Below are 12368 nucleotides of genomic sequence, written 5' to 3' on the forward strand. Positions count from 1 at the left end.
GTTATTTTCAGTGTCAAAATGTGTTATTTAGAATATAGGTAGGAGAAAAATACATGTAACATTCCACTAATATCCTTTTATTCTTTTGAGGTCTTTTATTCTCATTTCTTTAATATGAACATTATTTTTAGTTAAATGAAAACTTTGCATTGAAATGTACATTTTGAATACGAATCAAATATCTATGTATTTCCTTCTGTATGTTTGATGAGCGAATTTTACGTGATTACGTCTTTAGTTTAATCTTTTGGGAAGGTAATTGTATCATAATTTTAGATAATTTCAGTTCTTTTTTATGCCTTTGTAACATATGAATTTAAATTTATCCTTCAAAATTTCTCTTCTGATAATTGAGGAGTCTTACTAAATTTACAATTGTGATTTAAATTAACTTGTTCATGAAAAAATTGAAAAGTTTATTCTTAAAATCGAATTACGGTATAAACATATTAAAATATAAAATATATCTATGTTTCGGAATCTCTACTAGTTTCTTCAGACTCCTCTGGAATGGTACTTATCGGTACATCTTTGTTGCTCTTCAATTCAGCAATCTATGTTTCGGAATCAGTACTAGTTTCTTCAGACTCCTCTGGAATAGTACTTATCGGTACATCTTTGTTGCTCTTCAATTCAGCAATCTGAAAAGCAGATATAAACTAGAATCTAACGAATCAAATTATTTTTTGAAAGACCTTATTTATATTAGTATTTTCGGAAACTATGGGTTAATCTGATTATGATCTGATGTTCGGAAATTGAACCGGATCACTTTCATTGTTATTCAAAAACTAATCGAGTTATTCGATCGTAGTCATATGTAAGGTTGGATTAATGCAATCAACTGAAGGGTTGTTTCTTTTGACTATGGTTTTATGAACTTCAAAAGTTATTTATTCCCTTAAAATGACTATCTACTATTAGTTCTCATAAACACCGTCATTATTCTGAGCGAAGGGGTTGATAACTGCTCAATGACAATTATTGAGCATCTAGAATCTATTATAAAGTTCTGGGTTAGGATTCGCAATCAACTGATTAGTGATCTATCTGAACCAGGGTTTCTGTTCCCGAAAAGTCCTGTTGCCGTTAGTATTTGAAATTTTATAAGTTATAAGATATTTGCGACGAACGTAGATATATATCGAACCAGCGGCTAGTTTCATAAAACAAAAAATTACTGTATAATTTACTACAGCTTATTTGAAATGATAGCACAATTTTTATGACTCAGGGGGAAGAACACACATATAAGATCATAAATTAGGGACGGAGGCATGGAGAATCTCTTTTATTATGTTCCAATATGACATAATTAGTTTTATTCCTGATTTTCATTCCTGTTTTAAAATTTCAAATAATTTTCTTGAAGAAAAATAAGGTAAGTGTATGATGTATGTTTACAGGTGGACAATATTTAGATAATATTTAGAAAGGATTGTAGTTTCTATTGAGTAAAAAATGAAATGTAGCAGATGTAGCAAGATTTACATTTTTGTTTATACAATCTTGAAATTTTACACTATATTGTTGGTTTTATAATTATAGATATTAAAATTGTATTGATCAATGGAATTTTGTAATAAACATTTCAATAGGATATTTTTTTTTGTTTAATTTGATTAATAACATAGATATGAAGACAGAAGGAGGGATTACTCAATACAGAGCTATTGCAGTTATGTAATTTACTAAAATTTAGACTAGGCAGCAAAAGAACTAAAAGTTGAGAGTAATTTGGGATAATTATGGTAACAGAGAAAGCAGATTTCTGTATATAAACAACCTTTACTTTAAAAATTATTCAAATAAACTAGAAAAGTTTTCCAGTCAACTGGCATTTTAACGAGTGATTTTATAGCTGGTATATTTTTGGCAACACTGTCTTTGACAGATCACGCGTGAATTGTGTCTGTCAAACCTGTTCAGTTTGGTCTATAATTTAATCATGAATCGACTTAAGAAAGAACAACGCTTGCAAATTATTGAATTTTACTATCAAAATTCATGCTCGGTTGAGAGCGCACTTTTTCCAATTTATGGGCAGTTTGGACGGCCTACTGAGGAAACTATTCGGAAGCTTGTGACTAAATTTCGAACCCACTTTATACTATTGGACATTAAACATCTAACACACAAACGTACAGTGATGACCGAAGAAAATATTGCGGCTGTATCTGCCAGTGTTACTCATGACCATGAAATGTCGATTCGCCGCCGTTCGCAGCAATTGTGCCTGTTACCCCACTACGTGGAAAATGTTGCGAAAGGATTTGGGTGTAAAACCTTATAAGGTGTGCAAAAATTGAAGCCACACGATTTCCCACAACGTCAAACGTTTAGTGAATGGGCGCTGGCGAAGTTGGAGGGAGATTCACTTTTTTATCGAAAAATTGGGTTCACGGATGAAACTCATTTCTGGTGGAAAGGATACGTTAACAATAAAATTGTCGCATCTGGAGTGAAAACCAGCCAGAAGCATTGCAAGCGCTACCAATGCATCCCGAAAAACTCTTTGATGTGGATTATGGGCCGGTGGCATCATCGGGCCGTACTTCTTCAAAAGCGACGATGGCCGGAACGTTACTGTAAATGGCAAGCGCTACCGTATGATGATTGACGTTTTTTTTACCCAAAATGGAAGAATTGGACATACCTGATATGTGGTTTCAACCATGGCCACATGCCACACCGCACGCGAAACAATGACCAAATTAAGAGCCGCCTTCGGTAAGTTCATCTCACGTTTGGGGTCCGTCAATTGGCCGCCTAGATCGTGTGATTTAACGCCTTTGGACTATTTCTTGTGGAGCCATGTTAAGGTTAATGTCTACAAGGATAAACCAGCAACGATTGATGCACTGGAATCCAATGCTGAAGCTTTTATTTATGAAATACCGGCTGATATGTTGGAGAGAGTGTGTGTCAAAATTGGACCTTGCGTATGAGCTATCTAAAGCGGAGCCGCGGTCAACATTTGCATGAAATCGTCTTCAAACATTAAATTATACTGATCGGTCTATAGATTCTAATAAAGATATCATTAAAATATATAACATATAATAACATTTGCAATATAATTCTTTTATTCAGTCCATGTACCAAGTTAGAGAATGTATTATTCAGGTATTCTAGCCAAGTGAAGGAAAATACGCTTAGATTCAAAAAGTGGGGGGAAGACATGGACAGGCCCTCTCCCCAAAAATGAAAATTTGTTGTGCCCTTCCTTGTTTAGACAATGGTAGATCTATGCAATGTCAGACAGTACTATGCAATGTCATACAGTAATGTTTGTAGAGTTTTTCATTCTCATTTTTGTGTGTTTGTTTACATCTGATCAACTCCTTTAAATACATTGAACCCTATTTGAGTCACTACGAGTTTTCTTTAAAAACTTAAACTCTGTCTCTAACTCACTGTTGAGCTCCGTTTATGCATTTTAACACGAAAATAAACACAATGTCTCTTGTAAACAAGGAAAAGACGATAAGTCATACATGTATAAAATGAACAAATCCAAATTCAGCGGAAAATGCAAAGCCCAAGATTGAACGACAGTTCACGAACACTCATGAAGATAACCGACGCGTTGATGAAACTAAGTTGACGCATATCTTTTCCTCTATTTAATACGTTTCAGACATTAAACTGTCTTCTAGACAAGAGATTATTTATATTCCATAAAAATTTTAAAATGATCTCAGCTATAAATGATGTATGAGTATTTTTATATCAAAATTTCAATCAAATTAAAGTGAGATATGTGGCTGTCCCCACGGGAATCTTAGTAACGCCGGAATATGACACACTAAATCGGAACTGTCTGACCGGAAGCAGGACGTCTGGTCACGTTAGTAATAACAATGGTATTTTCCTATTATTCTGACCAGAAAAATTCTATATAAATGCAAACTTCTTACTTTGAGACAATAATTCCAAACTCCTTGTCTTAAAATTGCTTTTTATTCACTTAGATAAGTACTTTGTTTTGGAGAGATTACATTAAATTAAACTTCCGAGGCCAAAGTATCGGTTCTTTGAGGAGTGTAGGATTTTCTAAAAGGCATGAACACAAGCGATGAAAGCATCAAAAGTCAGCGGCTGTCTGAGAGCTATAGAGCAAGACCAGAATCTATAAAACGTGTTTGAGACCTATTTTCACATATGTTTCAGAAACCAGAGAGTAATGAGAACCAAAGAGATGAAAATACTGCGAACCATCAAGGGAGTCACCCTCAGGGACCGAATAAGGAGTGATGACATAAGAGAAGAATTGGGCGTACAGGGTGTAGTGAGAGAGGTCAGGGCACGAAAGAGATTCTGGAAGGACCACATAGAAAGAATGCCAGAAGACAGATGGGCAAAGTGGGCTAAAACTCAGAGACCGAACACACTCAGACCACCAAAGAGATGGTACGAGAAGCTGGAGTTCAGCTTACCAGGAAGATCCAGAAAGAGGGCCAAACGTATAGGATTGAACAGAACCTGGTCCTATTGAGAGGGAGAAGAAGAAATTAAACTTGGGGAAATAGAGGAACAAATATCAAAGTACGGGATTTATATTAATAGTTTGAAACTCACATCATACAATGTAATTGAGAATGTTGGTGTAGTGATAGCGTAAAGAGTTTGTTCAGTATCAAAGACCTACCATGACCTTCCCCAAAACTATCTGGCCTCCAATCTCTATCAGCATAAGATACATACCCATAATAAGAGGGTTGTGTAAAAAGGTTCTAGCCTAACAAAAAAACAAATAATCCTTATTTTCCAATAAAGTTCACTTTTTAGCATATACATTTGTTTCAATTATGCTCTAATCTTTTTAACTCGTTCAAATATTGATTACTCCTTTATTTTCAAAAGGAAAAATTCGCCGGAGGCCGCATCTGGTGAATACTGTGGGTGGTCAAGCAATTGGAAGTACAATTCGTGTGAGAAGGTGCGTTGTTGTCCTACTGTTAAAGCACTTTCTTTCATCAAATGCAGTTACTTCCTTGCAATTTCTTCTTTCACCTTATCAAGCAATGAAACGTCTTACTCTCGTGTTATTGATGAAGAAAATCCCAGTATCCCAAAATAATCACTTTTCCGGCCAATAAAACCGTGATTACCTCTTTGGAGAAGGTTCATCCTTTGAAATCCACCGTTTTGAATATTTTTTCCAGCCAGAACTGTAGTGGAGGTTCCAGATTCTATCTATAGTTTCAAATCGATACTAAAAATCCGAATAATTCTGTTTAAACCGCTTCAATGAGAACTGGAAAATGTTCATTCGAATACGCTTCAGGTCCAAAATGAGCAAACGTGACACCCATAATTTTGCAGTCAGTATTTGGGCTATGCGTCTTTTTGATGTACCATATGATAAACTTCTCGATGATGTTGTTGGTTGTTGCTCATCTTCAGTCAAGCTGATACAGCCGCGTTTGAATTCAACCGCCCAAAATTTTACAATCGTAATGGTGTCTTTGTATACAGTGTCTTGAATTCATTTGCGTTTATTTCATAAACAAAAATATATTATTTTTATTTCTGTTTAACGTGCCTGGACAGCGCTAATCATTGGCACACAAAAACGTACAAAAGATGCATAAGTTGAATGAAGGACTGTTACAAAATCTATCACAATACATACTTTAAAAAAATTCCAGAATTTTCTTGATTTCTGTCTCCTTGAGGTTAAGTTTCAGATTAAACTGATGGTGTACTGTGGAATATTGTCTGCAGTCAAAAAGGATGTGCGTGACAGACACAGTAATGTGACAGCTTCGGCAGATAGAACGATTCTCAGTCAACACGAAATAGCCGTGAGTAAGTTTTGCGTGGTTGATGCGGAGTCTTTTTATTGTCACATCTTCTACTCTACTCAAAAAATTTAGCGGCAGGGAAGTAGATGGTTGGATGTTATGTAATGCGGTCGTACTCTTCCTCCATATATAACGCCAAGATTGTTGGATGTAGTCTTCAGATCATTGGCAAGCTGAACTAGGGTTTCAGAAGGATTATTGGAGTCTTCTTTTGCATGGCGATCTGTAGATTTGTTTCCAGTGATTCTAGTGTGCGATGTAAACCATAAGAGAGACACTGTTGTCTAAAGAGAAATGAGAGTTTGGTACATGTCATGAATGTTTGGGACTAATCGATAGTCGGTGAATATGGTTTTAATTGACTCTATGCTCGAAAGAGAGTAAGTGCATATGGGAATATGGTTGAGGAAAGGAAGGATAAATTTGGAAGCTTTAAGAATGCTGTATAGTTCACTAGTGCAAACACTATACGAAGGTAAGCGGATGGAACTTATGAGTTCGTGGTTCGTAGTGACTGTGTACCTATACTGTAGTACCTAGTGAGGTATCGACTATAGGAATATTTTTGGTCCAAATGGGGAAGGAGGCAAAAGAAGTGGGCGGTATTTTTGAGTAGAGGTGTGGAAAGAAATATTTAATAATATCTCGATACTTCATTTTATCCGTTCTCTAAAAAAAAGTTCGACTCACAAAATTGTCAAGCAGGTCGGAAATTTTTCACACAAACCTACTATATTGTAGTGACGGAATGGTATAAAACCACTCGAGAAGTAAATCCACATCTGATCGTAACCCAAAACTAGCAGATGGAAAAAATTCTATATCGGTGACATCCAAAATCAAACTGACCCAAAATCACCGAATAGTTAACATAGACCTAAATTATTATCCTTGAATTAAGGCGATAATTACCGCGTATTATGTAATTTCACATTAAACTTGTGATAATTGTGAATAATACAATTTACGAAACAAACATTTCTGACTTTCACTTATACTATGCAAAGATATACGCAATACTATAACAACCGACAAAACAAAGACAAAGCACACACTACCAGTATAATTTACTTTGGAGATATGGGGAAAAACTAATCTAGAACAATTAATTAGAACGATAAATTCAAAGAAATCTAGATATTACCGGCATTGATCATTTGAAAATCATGCGTAATAGATTTATGGAAATAATTTGTATTGCTAAATTTTTTAACATCATTTTTGCATATTTGCAATCTACAGCACATGTAAGTATTGAGGAAATTAGTTGTCTGTATTTGACTTGAAAGGGAAGCATTCATCAATGCTGCTAGTTGTAGTAGGTCTTGGGGCCAAGTTCTACGTTGTCTTTCCTTGCGCTGAATCTCATTTTTGACGTTGGGAATGTTGAAATCAGTGTGGAGGATATACATACCACATGACATACCACGGAGCATCCACCAGATTTCTTAGTGATTTAGATTGAAACCTTTGTATTATGTTTATCGCAGAAGGTTTAGCGTATCCCCAGAGTTGGATCCCTTACAGCCATATCGGCGGATTGATTTGTATATCAGCAATTTGTTGGTTATTGGCAATTTTGATTTCCGTCCGAGGAGCCGATACATTTGACGAGCAATATCTAATTGTCTTCTTTTAGCCTCAATGTGTTTTTTACCAGTAAGTCAGTGATCTAGATGAAGGCCGAGGTATTCGGTTTCAGTTGCCTCGGGTATTCATAGTTACTGGAGGGCATAATATTATGACGTATGGTAAAGGTAACTTGTACAAATTTAGCTGTTGATCTTAGTTCGTCATTTGATGTACCACTCATTAAGCAGGTCGATATGATTTTGTAAATCTTCAGTAGCTGTTAGTGGGTCGTCGTTTGTAGCTAAAACGGCTGCATCATCAGCGAACGAAGCTATTTTAGTGTTGTTGGTTACTGGTATATCTGATGTATATAAAAGGAAAAGCTGTGGCTCTAAGACAGTACCTTGGGGGACTCCAGATTTAATAGGAAAGAAATTAGATTTCTGGCCTGTGAATTTTACAGAAAAGTCCTATTCGATTAGTATGATTTGAGGAGAAGGTAGTCATTACTTAAAAGACAATTTTTTAATTTAAAGAGTAGATACCTTATCAAATGCCTGAGGGATGTCTAGGAATACCACATTACAATACTTTTTGTCTTCAAGGCCCTTGGTGATTTTATTTATTAACCTGTTAACTTGTTGGGTTATAGAATGGTGCTCCTAAAATCCAAATTGATGATTAGGTACTTCATAAGATCAAGATCCGTATTTATCCTTTTCAGTAGGAGCCTTTCGAAGACTTTGCTGACAACAAACTGACAGGTCTGTAGCACGAGGTGTCTTGCGGGGGTTTGCTTGGATTTTGCACCATGATAATCTCTGCATACTTCCAGACTTTTGGAAATTAAGATAAGCTTAAGATACGATAAAATATTGTTGTTTAAACGACAATAGCTTTGCGTGGTAATTGTTTTAGTATCTGTCTTTTATAAAGTTCATATCCAGGTTTTTGTTGTTATTAAATATATTTATTTCTTGTGATATTTGTGTTGGAGAGAATGGTTTTATGGGAATTGACATTTGACAGGGAGTATTAATGAATTTTTTTCTACTTGATCTATTTCTTCTAGTTCACTCTTGAAAACCTTATTCCTTTGGTTTGACAATAGGAGGTACGTGCGCTTGGAGTCTTTTTAGTTTTTTTGTAGCCTTCCATAGAGTTTGATCATTTATGGATAAATTGGTCAAGTGGTGCTCGAATGAATCGTTTTGTGCCTCTCTAAGTGTTGTTTGTAGTTCCATATTCAGTTTATTGTATACATATTGATCAATAACGTTTCTGGCTCTTTGACTTGTTCAACTGGCTCTTCGTTTTTCAGTGATGAGTTTGCAAATGTGTAGTGGTACGTTTGTGGAGGTATCTACTGTCGTGTTATTCTTCAGGGTGGTCTCCCAGGCAGCTTTTTGTAACATTTTTATAAATTTTTGTACTGCTTCATCCAGGTCCTCTGGGTATTTTAATCGCAGTTGCAGGTTGTTTTCTAAACAGTTGCGACATTGATCCCGGTTTGTATTTTTTGAGATCAGCTTATGAGGAAGTGCTTTTTTGACAACTGTAGTATTATACTAGTTATGACAGGACTGTGATCAGAACTAAGGTCAAAGTTAGATTCTACGATGCAGTGGTTCCTTGACACTCCTTTTGTTATAAAGAAGTTCAGGTGGTCAGGCAGTTTCTTGGTGTCGCTTCGCCATTGGATAGGTAATCGTAGTTAAATTATATTTTTTCTTGGTTAACTACTACGTTATTTTTTCAAAGTATGGCGCAATGGTGTGAATATAGCTCTCAGTAACAAGAGACACTTGAAATATATTATAATTATCAACTTTCTAATGATCAATCGAAGAGGAACGTCAAATGTCAAACTGAAATTGTTTCAAGACTATAACCAAATTTTCAACAATCTTAATATATTAAATGAATGGAGAAATAGAGTTGATATTGTTTGAAATATTTTTATGTCAGAACAAATTAATACTGCTAACATTTTAGGAGGTTATATTTCCAATAATAGCACTCCAAATGATATTTAGAACTTTGTTCTTATTGCCATACTCTCTTCAACTTACCCAGACGCCAAAACTGCAAATCTCCATTCTACTTGTCGATGGATTTGATGTATCATCATGCCTCTATTCCCCATAATGATCAGAGCAATCCAATTCACGATACCATTTGATTTGTGCACTTATCCTTATTGTAACGTAAGGAAACTCGATTTGTACATACATTTTTGAAGAACTATGATAAATAGCGTATCACCAAATGCACATAGCTTATTTCATCACTTTCAGCAGCAGTTGCATACTTAAAAATAATACGCTTCCTTCTTCCTTGATGTCAAGTGAGCGCTTAATTCACATATTCTATTCATTCACAAAAAAATATGTTTGGTCCATCAATGGACAACTTCTCCAGATCTTCTGAATTCATATCCCGTCTTGGCTACGTTCTTTTACTAATTATCCTCATAAATGCATGCAATTTCGTAAATGATTCATTATTATACACAAACCTCAACATACCTTGCAATTACGAAGGCGTAGCTCATATATTCCACACCTTGTAGTGCACCGATATTTTCTGAAGGAGAACTCATCTATATTTCTATATTTTGTTCTCTATTAAAAAACCTATTGTATTTATTTGCATTAACAGCGCCTCCCACAACATGCTTTTGTATAGGGCACCAATGTGCTAAAAGTTGTTACTAAAAGAAACAAGGCAATACTGAGTCGATCCCAAAGAAACAAACTTTTGCGGGTAGCGTCAGCTTTCATAACAACCTCGGAAGTGGCACTGCAGGTAATAACAGGCATAAGATTAATAGACCTAATGATTACCGAAAGAAGCTATATGCATGAAAACACCAAGAACGAAAAAACATAAGAAAAATCAAAGCCTAAGAAAGAGCTCTAAGAACGGAGCAAGAAAATGGGAAACGAGACAACGAAAACCCGGTGAACGAAATTATACATTATACATTATACATTATATATATATATATATATATATATATATATATATATATATATATATATATATATATATTTATATGTATATAATTTATACATATAAGTTATATACAGAAAACATAATATTATTTTTTATGGGGATGAGATAGCGATCTAATCGGATGTAAACATATTCAACTTATATTTATACATAATGTTATCATGTGAAGAAACATTTAACTTTAATCAACCATCTCATACTTAGTCTATTGTTAAAAAAAAATTGTTGCTTACTTCATGGATTAGAGCTTTTTCTTTTGCAGCAGCACGATGTAATAATATCTTCACTCTATCTAACAGTCCTGATTTAACTTCCAGCTGTTCCTTCACTCGAGATAATTCCTCAGATAAATTTTCAATTTTGTCGTCACTTTTTTTCGATGCAGTAACGTTTTGTAAATTCTTTTTGGTGGATTCTAACTCTTTTTGGAGGTTCTCAATCGTTTGAACACAACCAGCATGCTGTTCTTTCAAACGTATAAAGTCTCTTTTCAGTTTATCGGCAGAAGTCTAAAATGTTTAGGATTAATGAATTATTCCAACCAAATAATAGAATTTTTAGCTATTATGTTGTTTATGAGTAGATTTTCACGCCTGATACTATATGATGAAATTCTCACTCCACGTGGCTTTCATCTAAAATGGTATATTGTAGAAAATATATAGAGTGTCTCAGAAATAATATCGATTTCCAATATTCACTACGTTTATTAAACAATCATACAAGAAAGGAGCCTCAATACTGTATAGCCCATTGCAATCTTTAGTTTTAACTCAACGCTCAGCAAGTTATTTGAGACATAGATGCAAAAAATAGCCCACAAAATTAACATCTCCTGTGGATACAAATTTTTTCCCACTTAAGAGTTTCGCCATGGATATGAATAAATAATAATCTGACGGTGTCTGGACTAAATGCTATATGTGGTAGAAGTTCAAAACCTTCAAATTCTTTGATCTTATTCGCTTAATGTAGTCTTGTTGTAAGAGAACCCAATTTCGGTTAATTAAACCAGGATTTCTTCTATGAAACTTCATATATTTGCATCAGCAGTCCATTATATACATTGAGAACTCGGCCATCTGGAATGAGTTGAAGAATCACCGAAGACTTTTTTTATTTGGAAAGCTATATATATATATATATATATATAAATACATATATATATATATATATATATATATATATATATATATATATATATATATATATATATATGGAAGCGAGTATTATCCAATTTAATGGTAAATGAAAAAGCTGTAATTATCAAATTTTAACCAACCACAGAATCAGAACTTTCGAAGACTATCGAGGAAATATACAATTCTGATATTGCAAAACTTACTGATCTATCTGAAAGAGGTCTTTTACCACTGACCAATCTCTTATTTTCAGCCTGCAATTTTTCCACCACTCTTTTTAATACGAAAACGGTCCTTTCTAATTCTGAGGCTTTTCTTGTTTCTGGACTAACTGGTTGTGTATCAGTTCCATTATCTACTCGCTGTTTCGCATTCTCACTTTTCAAAACGTCCACGTAACTGAAAAAATTGGATTCATGACAAAATGTTTTCAATTCACTGAAATATCTGATTACTCCTGGCAATAATGTAGTCACTAGTGAAATTAAACTGACTGACAAACAAGTTAAACATATTTGTTACTACTGACTCATCTTGCCACGAACAGAATATGAGTTTCAATATTATCTACGTTCAGTGAAGCCAATTTATGCATTCACACCATGATATTTTTAAGCTAGACAATCTATATCACATGTTTCTAAAGAATCTATAACGACAAACCATTTACCGTGGCTATGAAGATAACCCGATCTGTCCCAACTTGAACACATCTGGGATCTAATTGGTAGCAAAGTTTTAAATTTGCACAATTTTCTACAGACAGTATCAGCGCTTTCTCATGAAATTTAAATAGCTTAAAATGAAATACCCCAAGTTTATATAG

General features: G+C 34.5%; 1 protein-coding gene across 1 annotated transcript in view; it reads right to left on the reverse strand.

Moving 5' to 3' along the window:
- Positions 1-398: 398 nt before the first annotated feature.
- The window catches only part of LOC130450181 (centrosomal protein of 290 kDa), a 93839-nt gene continuing 81869 nt past the window's right edge, over positions 399-12368 (reverse strand). The window contains exons 18-20 of the mRNA XM_056788413.1: positions 11746-11941; positions 10634-10909; positions 399-641 (exon numbers count right to left, since the gene is read on the reverse strand). Coding sequence (XP_056644391.1) covers positions 555-641; positions 10634-10909; positions 11746-11941 — 559 coding nt within the window. The 3' untranslated portion in view covers positions 399-554. The remainder of the gene's footprint in view (positions 642-10633; positions 10910-11745; positions 11942-12368) is intronic.

The sequence above is a fragment of the Diorhabda sublineata genome, chromosome 11, assembly GCF_026230105.1.
Source record: "Diorhabda sublineata isolate icDioSubl1.1 chromosome 11, icDioSubl1.1, whole genome shotgun sequence".
Classification (NCBI taxonomy): domain Eukaryota; kingdom Metazoa; phylum Arthropoda; class Insecta; order Coleoptera; family Chrysomelidae; genus Diorhabda; species Diorhabda sublineata.